At 40.8% G+C, this 18,629-nt stretch overlaps 1 protein-coding gene across 1 annotated transcript in view; it reads right to left on the reverse strand.

Annotated features, from left to right (window-relative positions):
• Positions 1–10,552, reverse strand: part of GYPC (glycophorin C (Gerbich blood group)) — a 28,554-nt gene extending 18,002 nt beyond the window's left edge. Inside the window, exon 1 of the mRNA XM_062498743.1 lies at positions 10,401–10,552. Coding sequence (XP_062354727.1) covers positions 10,401–10,434 — 34 coding nt within the window. The 5' untranslated portion in view covers positions 10,435–10,552. The remainder of the gene's footprint in view (positions 1–10,400) is intronic.
• Positions 10,553–18,629: the final 8,077 nt, after the last annotated feature.

The raw sequence follows: 18,629 nt of genomic DNA on the forward strand, positions 1-18,629 counted from the left end.
AAATGCAATTCATGGAGAGAAATTGGGAGGAAAAGTCCAGGTTGCATTTTGTTCTTAAAAAAAGTGTCATGCAGCTGTACCTCATCTCACTTTCTCCTCTGTGTTTAAAGCTGATGTCTATTTATTTAGCAATGCCACGTTTTAAAGAGTTGCATACCTCTCTGGCAGCCCATTCTTGCTCCAGTCAGTCATGAACCTTCTGACAGAAGTCAGAGGCTGTCAAAATGAAAGGTTTCATTCATTGCAAGCAAAGGAAGCCAGGGGAGGTACCTTGAGAGCAGAAGGGCTCAGCTCATGCTCTGTTTCCACCTCACAAATGGTTATGTCCCCAGGATGCAGAGATTAAGCATCTCTCACAGAATGTGGGAGGAGGAGGAAGAGTCTTTGTCTGGGATTCACAGATTTTAATGGATTCCAGAAGGGGAATTTTTTACCCAGGAGCAACAGCAAAATTCAGAGAAATGTAAAAGCATTTATCTCCCCAGTTATATTCCTGCCTGCCAAAAGCAGGAGGGGTGATTTACTCCTCCTTGGTACAAAGAGTTCCTTATGGATCATTAATCCACAGGGGGAATGAGCTCAGGAACGACAGACATCTTTTCTTAATGTGCAAGAGCCTTGAATCAACAGGAAGTTTTCTTTGGGAGAATACAGGATCAGTTTATTTGCTCACCACTACCCTCAGTCTTCAACAGTGTTTCCTACAAGAGTTCTAGTTACCACTGATAAATCATTTTGCCTTCATTAAAATCTGTGGTGATAGTAGATGAGGGTGCTGTGAACTAAATCAAGGCATTTGAAGCATGCCTTAAAAACTTAAGATCTGAAATCAGAAAATTCCGATACAAAATCCAATAAAATCAATATGAATAATCTCAAGTTCCAGGGTACAAATATCTCAACAACACTGATTTCAGCACTGCAATGGCAGCTTGCAATAAGTAAGGCATTTCCTGAGAAACTCTGCCAAAACAGAAAGGACACAGAAATAGTTGACTGTTTACAGGCCAGGACCTCAGGTGATCTCAGGTGATGAAGTTTTCTACTTACACCTAGAGCTGTACAGAAAACATGCACCAAAACTTATGGTAGACACCACTTGTTAATATTTTATCATTTCTTTAGGAGTAGTAAAAAGAAAAATATTCTCATTTTGTCTCACTTTGACTCTGTGAAAGCACCTGAAAATATTTCTATAAAGTCTCAGTTGCTAAGTGAGGAACATTATAGACTGTGTCTATATATATTCACAATATGGAGACATTTACAATATTCCACTGTTCTGTGGTGGATGGCATTTTATATTCTTTCCCTTGGCAAAAAAAAAGAAGTGCAGCAGGGAATTACACTTCTGTATTCAAATCTCCCAAGAAGCACTCCATGCTTAGATTTGCCAGGTTCCACATAAGTCTGCTAAATACACATCCTTGTTACTGTAAATGACTTACAGGATCAGAAATGTGGCTGAAGGGAAAACCCAAAGCTGGCTGGTGTCCTTGGGTTTATGCTCTCATGTGTGTCTGCATGCACACACAACATCCTTTAATTTGGCTCTTTGTCACACAGTCAGGCTTTGACAAATTGAAAAGTATTGAGATTAGAACAATCATGTTTACATGTATTACCACCTGCTACTTCATTTCTTCCATGGTGTTTAAATGTTCAGGCATGTGGCTTTGAAACACAGTACCTTTAATGCACTTAAAAACCCTGCTGGATTTCCAGCTCTCTTTGATCTCTACAGTCTAGAGACTATCTCAGAGAATACAAATAAATGTGTTTAGGGGAAGAATATTTTCAAGGAGAAACCCCTAAAGTCCTTCCAGCTTGATATGCATTACCAGTTGGTGCAATAGTTAAGGTTGTTTTTTGCATTTTATCTTCATGCTTCAGGAGGCTGAAATATCTATCCAGAATCAGCAAGTTGATGAGGTAACTCGGGAAGACAGATGTGGTCAGTGCCACATGAGCACCAAAGTGTCAAATAATTATTTGGTGATTTTTGTTTAGAAAGGAGATGGAGAGAGAGATCATTCTGCCCTGTGAAATTTACAGACTAAACAAAGTAAAAAGGATACACTTTTGCAATGAAGAAGACTGTATTTTGTCAAGAGGAAATGGGAAGGATATGTGTGGAAATCTCGCTATTCATCATGAATAGGAAGGAGACAATTGGAGAGCTGGAAACAGAGGAAAGACTCAGATAATCAAGGGTATGAAAAAAACAGCTTCTTTTGGGGGCTGTACAACACAATCTTTTCTATCTCTCACCGTGTCAAGTCACCACATGCCACTGCCCTTGTGGTAATGACTTGGATTTGTAGCAATTTCAAATTGTCCCCTGTACAGCAACTACAAATCAGATCTGGGTTCTTGGGTCAGGGTGTGGGATGGTTAACTTGGGTAGAGCTGTTTTGAGGAGCAAGATCCATTCAGTTATAGAAAAGGTAGGATAGAAGTGTATTTTTCACTTTTTCAAGGATGTTCATGGGTCCAGTCACTACCTACTGCTTGAGTGGACAGCTTTTAGTGGAAGATGGTAAAGTGCTAAAGGCAATCAGCAGGGTTTCAAAAGAATTTTCTTCACATTAGGTGGACACAGCCTTCACAATAATGACCTACCAAGCACCCTTTGAATCATTTAATCATGGAATGGTTTGAGTTGGAGGGGACCTTAAAGACCATCTGTTTCCAATCACACCCCCATGGTCAGCAACATCTTCCACTAGATCATATTGCTCAAAGTCCCAGACAACCTGGCCTTCTGACCTGATGGTGTTCTTCTTGGCTTTGGTGATGTTAGCAGAAGTTTTTCACTCCACTCTTCTTCATGACTGGAACAGGGATAGGTCAAGTAACAGGAAAGCTGGCAGAGAGTTCAGAGCACACTGAGTGGTTTTGCAAAAGAGTGAAAAGCCCTTTTTCCCCAAAACAAAGGGGAAGCTGGAGCTTGGTTCCCAACTGCAGATTTGTTTCCTGGTGTACTCAACACTTTATGCAGAGTTTTCTGTAGAGAATGATACAGCCTGATTCTGTGTATAGTCCCTCTTTCCACAGAGGGCTTAATTGCCATTACTAACTGGTAGCATAGCTTCTTTAAACTAAAGAAGAGTCCCTATGAGTTCAGTGTGGGGAAAAGTGGATTTTTATGCAAGAGTCCAAAATCAAAGGCCATTGATGTAATTATGGAAATTCAAGAGAGACAGACAATAAGCATCTCTCCCAATCATACGATTCAGAATGTAAAAAGCAGGTCCCAGTTGTAAATAAAAGTTTCTATGTGATGACAGGAAAGAACTGGAGAGGGGAGGTTTTGTTTCACAGTAAGCTGTGAAGATGAGAGAGCAAAGAGAAATCAATAGAGAAGAGGAAGAGTGGAAGAGAGGGCATCTCCCAAAGGAAACAAAGCCTCAGCCCAGATGGTGACAGGTAAAGATCTATGTCTTCCTGTCCTGTTCTTTTCTTCCTTCCCACTGGCAGCACTGTGGAAGGTCCTTGAGAGAAGGGGGGAAATGGCGTTTAACAGCTGGGACCTGTGTGTGTATTGGAAATTTAGATACAACCATTTCCTTGTGGGCTAAGAAAGGGATGGACAGGCAGGAGGATATTTGAACTAGACAACATGAGAGAGCAGGTGTGAGACAAACCATAGATGCATCAAGGTTTTAATTTCCTGCTTTCTTTGTTGGATGGGACTGGGACTGTGCTCATTACACTCGCATGAACCATCGATGGAAGAACCTCAGCTAGCTCATGATTGCTGGTTATAAAGTTTCAGGAAATAAAAGATTAGACTGTTTCATAATAAATTGGAAAACTTCTAGCCCTAGTAAATGCTAAGAAAATCTTGAAAGCAGAATTCAACAATATATTCTGGGAGATAGAAAGAAAGTATAAAAATCCAGTATGTAACTTTAAACATCAGAAGTTTTGAAAATGTACACATCTGCTCAACTCTTGGATGACTACATTTTTACGGTAACTTTTCACAATGCACAAGAAATATTTTTTTTCTCCTCTACTCATTCATACATCAAACTCTTTAATCAACTTTATTTAAGTGATTTGTGGTTTCTTTGTCTCACCTAAGGATTACTTGGTTTATCTAAAGTCAGCCATGAGGACCTGCTTTTTCATCCCTTCTTGAGTGACTGAAATTTTTGAAACATCCAGTTAACATACAAGAAGAACCTTGCTTTTGTCTTAGTAAGAGCATTTTTCAAAGAAAATGAGACAAACAACAGAGAAGTTTGCCTACCAAAAAAAACTTAAACTGGAATAACAGTTTTGTAAAATCTCTTCCAGTATAAATTAATCTTCTCAACTGTCTGAGGGGGACACAGAATTATGTAATATGATTGAATTGATTCTTGAATAAACATTTCTTTCCCAAAGGAAGGTAGTTTTTTTAAAGAATAACTTTGATTTCAGTAAGAATATACTAATATGATCAAGGTTTCTAGAAAACTGTCCTAAAGATGCAACTACCAAATTCTCCCAGCACAGATGATCTGGAAGAGAAGTATAAACCTGAACAAATAAAGCCATATAAGTAGTGGAAAGGGTGGGGTATAAATACATATGTCTCTGTATGCATATCCATACAGATGTAGGGTATATTGTATATACATACACTCTGAGTGGGTATATATGTGTGTATAGGCAGAATTCAAACCTGTTTTCTAGGTTTGATATTACTAAAAAAGTCTCTGCTTGCAACTCTAAACACCTACACTTACGTAAGGATTTGATCTCTGATTCTGCATGGCTGTGACCTTGTCACACATGTCCTATATGTTTGGACTGCTTCATGAAACTAGATATTTTAAACATGTAGTCCCCAGCAAAATAGGCATTTATCACTCACAATAACAAAGAACTGTCTCAGGGTGTGTTCAAAGCCCCCCTGCAATTTACTGATAAAAAGCTTAACTCTGTTTCAGGGCTTATCTGGAGAAAAAAGAGGTAGAGACCCTCATGAAGTAACTGAATTTGTTTTTCCCTCTTAAGATGGAAAAGAGAGGCAGAGGAAAGGAAAGAAGCACTTTAAAACTCCAATGCAGCAGAACATGTTTAACCCATTGAGATTTTAAGTGAAGTTTTCTGCTTCATCAGGAAGAACCCTGTGGTGAAACATATGTCAGAAGAGAAGAAGATACGAGAAACTGGCCTCCTTTGCATATGAGATGATTAATTAAGAGGAAAATCACTTAGCCAGCTGTCTCACTGGTGAAATTACACGTGCAAGGTGCATCTGCAATAAGGGAGCAGTATAGCACAGGCAGTGCATTTGATTTCCATGCCAACATAGCAGAGATAGGAATCTGGTGTGAATTAGATTGTGTTGACTCTTTGAGAAACAGGGGAGTCCAGGTCTTATTTCAGCCTCAAATTATGAGCTGCATGTCTGTTATAGCATTTCAGTGTTGGTACTTGATGCAGTTGATTATCACTTACAAATAAATTATGCAGAGAAGAGAGGCCTTTCCTCCATTCCCGTTCATAAGTTGTTGGCGAACAAAGCCTGATTTCTCCACGTGACACTTCTCTCCATTCTCCAAGTAGTTTTTCAGAATGCTTAGCAGTTGTTGAATTTTTCATTTACTCATTACTGGAGTAATGCTGTCAAATTCATCTGAATTAGAAAATTTCATAAAACACAATTGTCTGCTGCCCAAATACTTGCCCTCCTAAGGTGCTCCTGTATTCTTGGCATTGTGGCATCTGTGGCATTTTATCACAACTTGTATGTGAAGCAAAAAACTGCAAACTAAGTTCCTACTTATGCCAAGCACCATTTTCAAAAGTTTTCTGATCTTTCTGTGGGAAACAAGCAGGTCAGTTGCTAAATAATTTCTGAGCTGTGTTTTTTCCCTGAGCGTTCATTACAAAATTAGGGATTGGGAAGCAAAAAGTTGTTGCCCCAGTGAATCCACTGGAATCAAACCAACTCCTACCTCCACAGCTTTTGCCAGCTAAAAGCTGCCTCACCAGCAGTGTCTATGGAGAGCAGTCATTTCTCTCCCACCTGTAATCTCTCCTCTTTACCAGCCTTTTGAAGAAGAGGTGACTGTACAGCACCTAGCACAATCAGACCCCTCTGTTGGCTTGAATTTCTCTACACTATAGGAATACTAATCCCTCCCCAACAATAGAGACAGGCACTGCACAAAGCACACACACAAACAGACTTTCATTAGAGAATGCAGTCCTGAAAGCCTGTTTTACAAAAGACTTTGCTGATTGGACTCAGTCATTTGAACAGCAATGGATACAGGGTATATTACACAAGAGCCTAGAAAGAAAGGTGCAGCAGCATCAGCAATGAGATGCAGACACTGCATAATTCTGTAATATTAACAGGCTTAAGCACACAACTAGCCATAACCTGAATCTTTAACATCTACTGTGCAATTTTTTTTTTTTTTAATGATACCCAGCAATGTTGAAAATTGTGTATTTTAAAACAGCAGACTCCTATTTGGGTCGACAACCTCCCTATTCTCTCCAGCTCAGCGGTTTGCCAACATTTCTGCTGTTAATTACCGAAATTTCAGGTGCATTCTGAGCCTTTCAATTCCCAGACTTTCACATAAATATGTCAGACAATGAGGGTGTCAGGAGAGCCCTGAGGTATAAAGCCAAATTTTCCAATTCATATGCACAGTGGTGGGAAACAAACATACAAGCAGAGATATTCAATTTACATAAATGCTTGTAGGATATGTTTTGAGATTTCTGTGCTAAAAATGAGAGGTTATTATAATCCGTAGGTTTCCTTGTGTATAAATGCTCACAGGTTTACTGGTGAAGACCATATTTTCATAATCAATAGCCTCTGTTTTTGTTTATCACTTACTGTCACAGGCAAGCACTTCTGTTGATTAAGGGCAATGAAATCACATACATTGCCAAGGTGTGAATTACACAATTAAAAACCTAAAGAGTTCATTCAAGGCTTTTCACAAGCCCTGTGTGAAAGGCAAGTAGTATAGGTCCAGGAACACACAAAAGAACCAGTTTGCAGCCCCAAAATATATCTCATTGAGTTAAAGATGTGGCAAAGCTGTTCTCAGAACCACACTCTCCATTCACAACCAGAAGTAGCTCTGCCTTTATCTGAGGCCACCTTTGCCAGGTCTCAGCCTCTCGGAGGGACAGCCCACATATACGAGACTCATTTTGGCAGAAGTTCTGTCATTGGGGCAGGGGGAGAAGCCTGGGCTGCGGGAGCTATGACCTCCTGCTTGTAAAACAGAGTCAGCACCAGACTCTGCTCCCCTAAGCAGGGCAGTGCCTGGGCTACTGCTGGAGGACAGCTGGCAGTGCAGGGAGAGCTCATACAGCTTGAGAAAGCTGACTTTGCTTCACCCTCTTCCTCAGCCTCTTCCTCCCCCTGCAGCTGGGGCATGGCCTGAGGACCAGCCTTGCTTCTTGGTTTCCTTTTGGGCCAATTCTTCTGTGTTGCACACATCACACTGCTCCCTTATCCCCCCAGGAAGAGGACCTTATCTATTGATGGCTGATGAGGAAGAGAGGCCTTCACAAACTGCTCTCTTTTCCCAATAACTCCTTTGACAGCTGGCATTTGGAGTAGAGGAGACCCCAGATAAACATTCCCAGCCCGCCTGGTACAGACGAAATCCTGTAAATTGCACGGCACCTTCTCCAAAGGGGTGAACACCTTTGACCCATAAAGATGTCTGCACGGATCACTGCCTCACCAGGCTGAACCATTGACTTGGTGACGTTTATTGTCCTAATCCTTCACCTCATTTGAGCTGTCCCACTGCCTCAAAATAGGGTCACTGCAGTCTAAAAGGAAGAGGGCAAAAGCTGCCAGCTGAACTGAGATTGCCAAACCTGTGGAGTTCCTCAGGTTTCATTGTTAAGTCAGGCAGCTACTGCTTATACATCTGAGCAGGAAGAAAATGCATCACAGAGTTACTGTCTCCCTCACCTCTGTTATGTGTAGAGAGCCCACTCAGACACCTGGTGGATATCTGAGCTGGGCATGGGAAGTGCCCAAGGTGGATAGTGGAGCATCCCCATAGAGAGGCAGAATACATTTATAGCACTCACAGAACTGAATACTTAAAATCTGAAACATACATGTACCCTGCCCTGGATTGACAGGATCATACTGCATTTATAGAATGAATAAAAATTTCTTATCAGCCGTGGGCGAATACAAGGAGATAAGCAAAGTACATGAGCAATTAGGTAACTTAACACTGTTCAATTTACATCAGTTGGCAGCTGCTCTGTGGTCTCACCTGCAGGTATCCAGAAAAGAATTAATATGTTCAGTATAGTCAAAAGCTTTTGATGATTTTTTTATGCATTTTCACACCCATCTCAAAGATTTTCACTGTGGCTCTGAAGCAAATTTGTTTTCCCAGTTATTCTGCCTCTCTGGCAAACATCTGCTGTCCATGCTGCGCAGCGCCTGTCAATACACTGAACTTTCAATCGTTTCTTGCAAAAATAGCAGGAATTTTACTAGGAAATAGCACCCTTTTCCCAAAGACCTTCGCTCAAAACCTCAGCCATTATCAATGCACCAAACTTGCATTATACAGAAATATGGTATTATTGGACGTCCCTATAACTTTTGTTTCTAATCTATAAATTTGATCCATCTAAATAAAAAACAAAACAAACCAAAACAAAATCCAAATACAATATACTGTGACTGTTTTTCAGCCATAATACTTCTAGCTGGATTGTAAGCAATTTATTTTCATGGAGAGAAACATATGATCATAAAATAGTTCAAGCTGAGAATTCCTGTCCACGTTTTGGAAAAAAACCCAGGAGAACCTGATTCATCTGTCCTTTTTCATTGTGAGCAGACCAAAGGCCCCATGGGGCACTAACTCCTCATCCGGTTTCCCTCTAGGGCTTTCTGTGGGGTGTGACAACCTGGGTCTGCCGGAGAAGTTGTTTGCAATGTTTTCAGGACTGTAGAGCTGGTCCTGGATGTGTCCCTTGGCCAAGCTTGTCACTAAATATACAGGACTGGGTCTGGACCCTTGTTTATATTTCACAATACATGAAAAGAACCTCAGTGAGTCATGACCACCCTCCTGGACATGGTTGGAGAGCACCAATAGCAGTAATTTACACAAGCTTTGCCAATCCTAAACTCTCAGAATGCTGAAATAGCCTGCCTGTATCCTTCCTGGGTATAGCAGAAAACAAGCTGCAATAGAAAACAAGCTATAGTATTTGAAACCGAAGAATGAAGTAGAATAAAATATAAAGGTAATATCTAATCTTTCTTGTTGGTTAGAATCTGCAAAAAGGACTAAAGGATTACTAGAAATTGCTGGTTTGGATTCCAGAGATTCTGCTTGCTGTGTCTTTTCTGCTGGATAAGCCTGCCTCATTCATAGCTTGGGAAACATTGTCAGTGTCCACAGCCATACAGAACAAATATCCTTACAGCAGTATCTGGATCAAACCCTGAATTGCAGGCTGCTCCCAGCAGTGCTCTCTGTACTTTCTGCATTCATTACTGATACCATGATATGATAAACAATTCTGCTATTGGCAGTTTATTTATTAAAAATAGAACAAACGTGCTTCCTTAATTTAAAACAAGAAAGATTACACTAAAGCCCTAAGAAAAATAAAAGAAAGATATATTGCAGCACCACAAACTCAAAAGTTTTTTGCAGCTTATCAAATCATAATCCACCCCCTTTCCTTCACCTTTCTTTTCAATACTGTCCCAAAATGAACACTACCATACTGCAGCTGAGCCTCTGCGCTCACTTGACTGTTTGAGCCAAATTGTCTCTTAAAATATTCTGAAATATGCAGTTACACAAATAGAGGACTTGCCCTCCTGTACCCTCTCTTGCTGAAAAACCAATTTGTTTGTCCTCAAGCCTATGTTTCTAAATTTCCAGGAGCAGAAACACATTGTGGCTTTAAATATAGACTGTCAGTTTGTGGCTTGAGTCTCATGTTACACACAGACAGCTTGAGACTCTAAACACAAGTTGGGCAGCACCATAACTATCTTAGAAAAGCGTCAGTACGCTTTCAAAATGCTCTATATAACTTCATTCCTGAAGGTGGGGGCAGGGAAAACATTCAAATGGAACTTTTCTAAGCTGGGGTTTAGGCAGAAACCTTACTAACTTTGCTTGGTCCTGTTCAGGAGCCAGAGTTTGCAGAGCCTGTTTCAGTTCTTCTCTCGCACACACAAACACAAAGAATTAAGAAAGAAAACAGCTTCTTCACAAACTTTTTCTTTCAGGATTAGTCTCAGGCATTCCTTCTTTTTTTCCTTTTTCCCCATACGAAATGCATTAGACAATCTTTTCCTTAAGCGACAGACTGATAAATCCACTCTTATGGTAAGGGGGGAGGGGGGTAAGGGTACTCACGTGGTTGAGATGTCGCATTGTTTTGGGAACTCATAATTTACGCCTTTGAAAAATGCCTTATTTGTGTTGACAGTCTCTCTTCCCTGCTCAGAACTGACGGCGGGATTGAACAGAACAGCTGGAAGAACCCAGGAAAATACTCTTCTTGTTCGGGCTCTCCTTGCCTGGCTCCTGACCCCTTTACAACTGGAAAAGGAAACAGCACATGTGTCATTCTCTTTTGCCTGTGTAGCTCACATGAGCGGGGAGGGGCACCCATTTGCAGATAGCAGTAACTGTATTCAAGTTTTGCAAGTTGGATGTATTCCACCCCTTTGCTTTTATTAGCCAGCAACCAGTGGAAAAAAAAAAATGCTCTTTTCATTCTTAGCCAAATCTAGGCGCACCTATTAAATCCACTTCCCAAACCCTTATCCACTGCCGTTGATGTTATTTCTTTTAAGTTCAAAACTTGCTGCTGACTCCCTTTCCTAAAATGTCTACCATTAATGGGTAAGACTGAAAGTAGGAATTTCAATTTTCATTGCTCATCATTCCCTTAATGCTCACAGTCTGACTGATTCTGTCCTTTTAACAGGTGAAAATTAAGGATGACTTTTACTGAGTCAAAGTAGTTACATCAGCATATACCATAAATATACTGTGCTCAAAACAAGGAGGAACCTGTGCCTACAGCACAGGCTGAGGCACAAATAACTCTAGTCGTGGCTCTGACACAGGGTGCCTATGGCACCTCTGGCAAAGCATTTAATCACTGCCCCAGTTTGCCATTGGCAGAATCAAGATGAGACACCCAGTTTCTCCCTAATCTTGGTATTTTTATTTTAATGTACAGGCAGGTGTTATTTATAAATAAGATGTATTTATGGGGCTGCAGAGGTTAATTTGCATACTCCACTACAAGTTTTTCAGCCTGGACTAGGATGCCAGCTGCCTTGTTTATATAGCTGCCATTTAAAGCTATCTGTTTGGCTGTCTGCACGCTGTGCTGCAGTCAGTGGCATGTACAGCGTGTGTGCATACACAGCCTGTATGTAGCTGACATGGACTAGGACTTCTGGGTTATACCAGAATAAAAGATGCATATGCCTTAAACACTAAGAAGAGTGGACAAAATTTCCATTTTCCTGGTGTCTGTTATGGAGTCAGGATGAATTAACAGCCTGCCTGCGACAGCAGAAACACAGTAACCATAGGCATGGAAGTGGAAAAAAACAGAGTAATGAAATTCAGGCTGGGACCATCCTGTTTTGCAAAATTGTCACAGGATATTTCTGTGAAATCATCTCAGTGACCTCCTACAAGAAGTCAGTGCCATGAACTTGGCTCACATTATTTATTTAACAGCTATAGGATGGAAAGAACAGTGACTTATTTACATGCCAATGGCAGCTAACAGCTTGTTTGTGAACATGGATGCAGTAAACTACTTCAGTCAGCATTTCCACACTCTGGGCTTGTGGCAGAGAGCTCTGGAACATTTAGTGATAGACCAAAGCAAGGCACAAAACAAAGACAGGGAAATAACAGGAAAAACTCCTGGCGTTACTGCACTGGCTTCAGCTCCATAGCGTGACATTCATTTACTCCTGATAGTTTTTCTATGAAAATCCAGATGGGCATGTTTTTGATTACTGCTTCTTCCATGTAAAAAATACAATGTGCACAGGTATAATTAGGGCTTTCTTTTTTGAGGCATGAGAATTGTTGTTAAGCAAAATTTTTTATCTTCATTTAAATCTTTCATCATCATTATCAAGGACAAGTTGGGTGGCCTTTTAGCAGCCTGGTCTAGGGTAAGATGTCAGGAGGGCTGTAACTAGATGATCTAATCCACACCATTGTATGATTCTATGATTCTATGATCCCTAAGAACTTTCAGAACTTCTGTTGAGAACAGGTTCCTTAGCTGCTGCAGATGATATGAAGGATGGTGACAGTGATGGCTTTATTATGTCAGAGCCAGTGGTCTGGACCATCTTAGGAACTTTGTGGCAAACTACTCAAAATGGCATGCACGGTTAGTTCCTGGTGCTTAAGCCCTCACCATCTGTGCAACACTTCCTGCATCTGTCTGTGTTCTTACTAATGCTACTCTGCCCACCACCAAAATCACTGCAAGAGTTATACCCAAATTTGTGTACCAAAATTCTGGCAGATCCAAACTTACATGGGAAAGTCCTCTTTAATGTGTTGCTATGTTCACTTTTTTTGAGACTTTCTTTGCTTATTGAATAGACTGGGGTTCCTAGAGATCAGAGAGCTGTTTCCCAAGGCTGTTTGCTCTCAAACAGGTCATTAAAGAGACCTGCCTGACCTTTTCCACTCATCATTAATAGGAAATATGTGATGTTGACAAGGGAAGCACCATGTAGCCCAGGATGCTTCCGGAGGACTGGGCACTAAACAAAAAGCATCTCAGTGCTCTCAGCCAGCTGATCATGAGGTACAGGAGGCACCAAAGGAACCCAGAGCAAAAGATGGGAGTGGAGTGCTGGTGGGGAAAATGTGTGATTAATCATGAATTTTCAATCTGACTGAACCCTTTGCTAATCTTTAAATAGCAGTTGCTTCTGGCAAAAAAAACTAAAGCTCCCCAAAAGGGTTAAAGGGAGAAGATAACACAAAGGTATATGAAAGTAATTTTTATGTAAGGATTTTGGCATTCATACAGGATTCACCAGGTCTGTGGGATAACACAGGCATGGGTATGTTAGGTAATGTGTGTGTCAGCTGTGGTTTTCATCAGCCAATTACTGGGCCTTGAGGCCATTTTGCTCCCACTAACCTACAGAAGAAGTATTACTTTTCTGCCCTGGTGAATACTTTTGCATCTCCAGCATTTGAAAGAGTCTTTTTCTGAGTAAAGAAATGAAAATTCCCTTTTGTTTCCTCAGTAGTGCTTTCAGATGTGACAGCATTTTCAGGTCCAAGAGTGTTAGCTCAGAAGTGGAACCTCTTTTGGCTCCGATACTGCAATTTATCCTACTCCTCCTAAGCACAGCTATGTAATGAATGCATGGTCAGGCCCACATAGTTCTCTTTGATGCTATCTTGCTCCAAGATAAATGATATTTCACAGTCATTCAGGCTTGGCAAGCTGATGTCGCATGCTGCAGCTGTTGTTCCCAACAGGAAGGGAGGGTTTAGGCTGCACTCGGAGGAAAATAAATAAATAAAACAAAGGAAAGAGGCTCTCTTCAGGAAGTTATGCTTTACAACAACAGGACATCACACTAGAAATCTCTCTCTCGGATGGATTTTCAAAATATAACATAATGCAAAACATAATGCAAAATCTGTAATCTGTAAAGGCAATGGCAAGACTGAAAGAGACTGAGTGGAAAGCTATCAATAATGTCCTTCATTGCCCACCCTGCATAGCCTGCAGGCTTCAGAAAAGGTGTTTAGATGCATCACCTGGACATTTGAGGAGAGGATGTAGCAGCAGTTGTGCCTGGCTGTGAGCTCAAGAGGGGCCTTGTGACAGCCCTGGTGGGCACATTCAGAAGAGCCAGTGGCTCAGTGTCCAGCTGGGCTGCTTGCCATGGTCACCTGGCCAGCTGGCAGGAGAGGTGGTGTTGGCTTTCTACTCTCCTTTGCTGGCTACATACTTCAGGCCGTCTTAAACATGCCAAGCTGGTGAGCTGTGTGAGGTTGGGTGGAAACCCAAATTTTGAAAACTTTTTGCAGGTCAAGCACAAGCAGAGATTTAACTGCTAAGATGAATCCTGAAGGAGGGATAGGAAAGCATTGGGCTCTGGACATCCCATAAAATGCTATTTTCTACTGATTATCTTCCTATCCATCTCTGAAAGGAATAATAATTTATGTATTTGTTACCTTGTGTGGCGGGTTCTCTGCCTTGGCTTGTTTCCTTTCTGTTTCCCTTGCTGAAAGGGCAAGGAATATTTGCTATAGAGTGTGTGGACCATTTCGGGTCTGGTGTAAAGTCATAGAGAATGAAACCTTTGTGATGTTAAGGGATCAATATAGATTTATTACTCAGGATGGACTGTGATGCTGGTATAACCCATGTTTTATGTGGTGACTATGCAGCTTGTGACTTTAAGTGCAACAAGATTGTGAAATCCTTGGAACACAGAGAAGGAATTTTCTCTCTGCTTTCATAACACTGAACAGGTTCTTGACCCTCATACAAGGCCAAAAGAGAAGAGTTTACCCTGGAGATAAGAGATCCACTCTCATTCCTACTTTGCATCCCAGGCATTTGTCTTTATTTTTACCACTCCTCTGACTTCTGCTTGAACCTTCTGCTTGAATATTTTCTTACCCCTGGAACATGTATAATCCCTGCTTTACCTTATTGCACAATTATTTACAGTTAAAGGATGTAGCATGCCTATTTGTATTCAAGGTCCCCACTTAATCTGTTAGTTTATTTGTGCCAAACTCTTTTCCACTTGTGTCTGTACTCAGGGGAACCTCCAGTCACTACAGTGCAAATACTTCCCAAAATGTGCCACTCTCTGTGAAATGGAAATATAAGGAAGCTCTACATCTTCCTTGTAGCCTGGTGCTTGACTTTCCATGACCTGTGGTTCATTTAATGACACCATGGAGGGAAGACGTGTAAGGTAAAGAGTTCAGTGGACAGCAGTGCAGAGTCTCTGTAACTCTAAAGAGTCATCATGCCCAAAGATCAGACAGAATGTCTTAGAGCCACTGCCTCCCCTCCATCCTAATTTCCAACATCACTGGAAAGCACATCTGCTCATACTCTAAACCAGTCCACAGGATGCTGACATGCAGTTTGGTAGTGCATATTTGGAACAATGGTAATGTCATCTGGGTAGATGTGCAGATGATGAATCACACTATCAGCTCTTGCTGAGTTCAAGAAATCAGAGCAGGCTTTGGCACATGGATTTCTCATAACAAAAGAACATAATGATAAATAAAGGGCATCATCTGTAATTTAAAACAAAAGGAGAGACTTGCTCACACAAAGCAGAATTAAACACTGGAAGTCAGTTCCTGGGGGAACTGGTGTAGCTGGACTTCCAGTTTGACTGAAAACCTTTAGTCTTCCTTACATAGATGGGGCTGTGTTACTGTAGCATAATTTCAAAGTTGGGATTTTTAGTTGCTGCATATTAGACAGCATCCAAAGGAGGGCAGCAGAGATGGTGAAGGGCCTTGAGGGGAAGCTGAACACTTGGTCTGTTCAGCCTGGAGAGGAGGAGACTGAGAGGAGACCTCACTGCAGTTACAGCTTGCTGTGAGGGTAAGAGGAAGGGCAGGCACTGATCACTCCGTAGTGACCGGGGACAGGACTGAGGGAATGGCCTAGAGTTATGTCAGGGGAGGTTTAGGTTGGATTAGAAAAAAAGGTTCTTCACCCAGAGGGTGCCTGGGCACTGGAATAGGCTCCCCAGGGAAGTGGCCACAGCACCAGTCTGACAGAGTTCAGGAAGCATTGAGACAATGCTCTCGGACACGTGGTGTGACTCTTGGGAATGGTGCTGTGCAGGGCAGGGAGCTGGTCTTGATGATCCTTCTAACTCACCATACTCTGTGATTCTGTGATAACTACAAAATGGCCAGAAAATTGAACATCAAGAGTTCTGACGATTGTGGAGCCTGCTAGTGCTAAATTTTAAGTACTAGCTTACAGTGTTAAATTTTGCTTTTGTGGCTATTTAAGTGCAGGTGAAAAATCCTCTCAAAAGTTGCTAGTACAGTATCTGGCCTGTCCTTTTGTAACATGATGGACTTGTCTCAGCCTGAGCTCTCTGGGACATTAGATCTCCCCTACTTTAGCAAGGGCTTCAGCCTCTTCTCTACCCTTTTCTAGCCTGGATGTATCAGGCACAGAGGTGATACATCCAAGGTAGAGATCTTGGTACTGTGAATACTTTGGCCAAAGCAGTAACTGGGTTACACCCAAAAAAGGTGTTGGATAAGTGTGTATCCTTAAAATCCTTTCCTGAGTCTGCTTCCAACCTTGCAGCAACACTTAGCCAAACACACAGACAGATTAGCTGATGATATTTCCTTAAATATAATAACACTGAGGCATTTGCTCCTTTAGCTTGCATATATTATTCTCTTCAGAGAAAAAGGCATCAGTTTAAGATTACTTTCTTCTATCAGGGCAAGAGCAAAAATCTTGTGCTTCCCTTCTCTTCAGATATACTTCAGTGAAGTTTGTGTTTCAACCCACTATCTGAGCACAAAGCTGGCATGTGGTAAAGTCACAGTTAAATTGAATGAAACTAGGGCTCCATAAGGATGTGTGTGATGACCCCAAGACCTTGTTTCTTAGCACTGCTCCTATCACTGTGTTAAAAATAACTTCTCAAAATTATTAGCCCAAGGGAGGCTTGAGCTTCATTTTTCTCTTAAGTAATGTGACTTGAGTTTTTTTTATTTTAAAAGACCCTTAAACTTCAATATCTTTTTCTTTCATTCTGCAACTTTTTTAACTATTGTGAGGTTGTTTGTGTTTACTGACTAAGGTTGCTTCCTTTGTTAAGTAATTAGTTAAATAACTAGAAGATACAGTCAGTAATCCTAATGGAGTTCATTAGAATCCCACAAATAACTTGGCACTATGGGAAGGAAGAGAGGGCTTACAAGAGATTAGAATGGACCTTAGTCCTCCTGAGGTTCCTCAGGGTGTGTTCTCCTCTGATTCCTGACTGTAACCCTTGCAAATCCTTAGGCTCTTGGGGATAATTCCCAAAGTGGCAAGTGGTTACCATATCCTGCATGCACATCAATATTTTTATGTTGGTAGTGTTGGTTTGGCTTTGTTTGTTTTGTTTTATTTTAAATTTTATTTTAAACAACTCCTAAGACACTATTTGTATAGGATCCAGGGAGCCCTGGGGTAAACTTAGAGCAACAGAAGAAATAATTTTTTGTTTTCTGCTTACCCCTGCTAAATGGGTGGTGGTAATTCTCTCAAATAATAAAATATTAATCTCACTGAAGCGAGGTTCCTAAGCCACTGATAAGAAGTCTGTTTTATTGGTTTTATACAGTGTGCAAGAGAGAAAGAGCTCCCCAAGTGCAACTAAAGGCCCTGGACATGGCTATCCTTCAGGTCCCCTCTCCAGCTGAAAATAGGATATGGTTTTAAAACCAGCTAATATGCTGTTTCTATTATTTGTGCTGAGTGGCTTTTTATACAAAAATGGATATAGATGTCTGCTGTGATAGAAGGACAAATTTGGAATGGTCTACTCTAATAATAAATTGCATGCTGATAATTTTTCTTACTGCAGTAAAAGCAATTCAGCTGCATCTGATTGGCACCAGTTCAAGATTTTTGATGTTCAGCAGGAGAATATACAGCTGCAGGAAACAAAACAATGCTAAAAATTCTCAAACTGCACATGCTGGGATGGCAACAAGCCCAACTGAAACAGCTCAAGCTCACAGTGACTTGGGCACTGCGACACACAACTAAGGCTTTTGCAGCAAAATTGCACAACGAGTTTTATTTTCATTTAATGTGGAATCCAAATGTTTCCCTCTGGGTACAATGTCATGGACTTCCTTATTTAAATGACATATATAAGTGTGGCTGAAGATTTTAGCTGTCACTTTGGCAACACTCATGCAGATTTACTTTTTATTGTTGTTGTGTTCCTGTTAGACTTGGTAGGCATTTAACTGCAAGGGAAAGGTGAGATGCTCGAAGAGAATATATATAGTAGAGATTATTCCTTTCTTGAAGTGAGCTACAAGCAAGCTCAACTGAGATACCTATATATATATATATATATATATATATATATATATACACACTTCACTGTGAAATACACAATGCTTTATTTGGAAATAGTTTTCTTCCCTATTAAATCAAAGAGATGCCCAGGAAGTTATAATTCAGAACAATAATCATAACTACAGGGAAAATATCTGAATAATCTAAACATATCTTTTCTCTATGAGGTAGATAAATATGAATTCTCTCTTGTGAAGTCAGGCTGAAAAAATGTTACATGGACAGTTCAGGATTGGAACTGGTTTATAACAGGAAGTTTTGAGAAAAAACTAAGTTCAAAAATCTTTAGGATCCCTGGATCTTGTCAGTTCTTTTTCAAACATTGCAGTAAGGGCTGGAGTAATGCTGTGTAGCACAGTGCTGCACTGCTGATTTGTCTCTGGGAGCTCCAACTTTTATTGAGGAAACACTGAAAAACACCCCTATGGATACCAAGATTTAAGAAAACACAAAAATTCCTCTGATTTTAA

Source organism: Cinclus cinclus, chromosome 9 (assembly GCF_963662255.1).
Source record: "Cinclus cinclus chromosome 9, bCinCin1.1, whole genome shotgun sequence".
Lineage (NCBI taxonomy): Eukaryota > Metazoa > Chordata > Aves > Passeriformes > Cinclidae > Cinclus > Cinclus cinclus.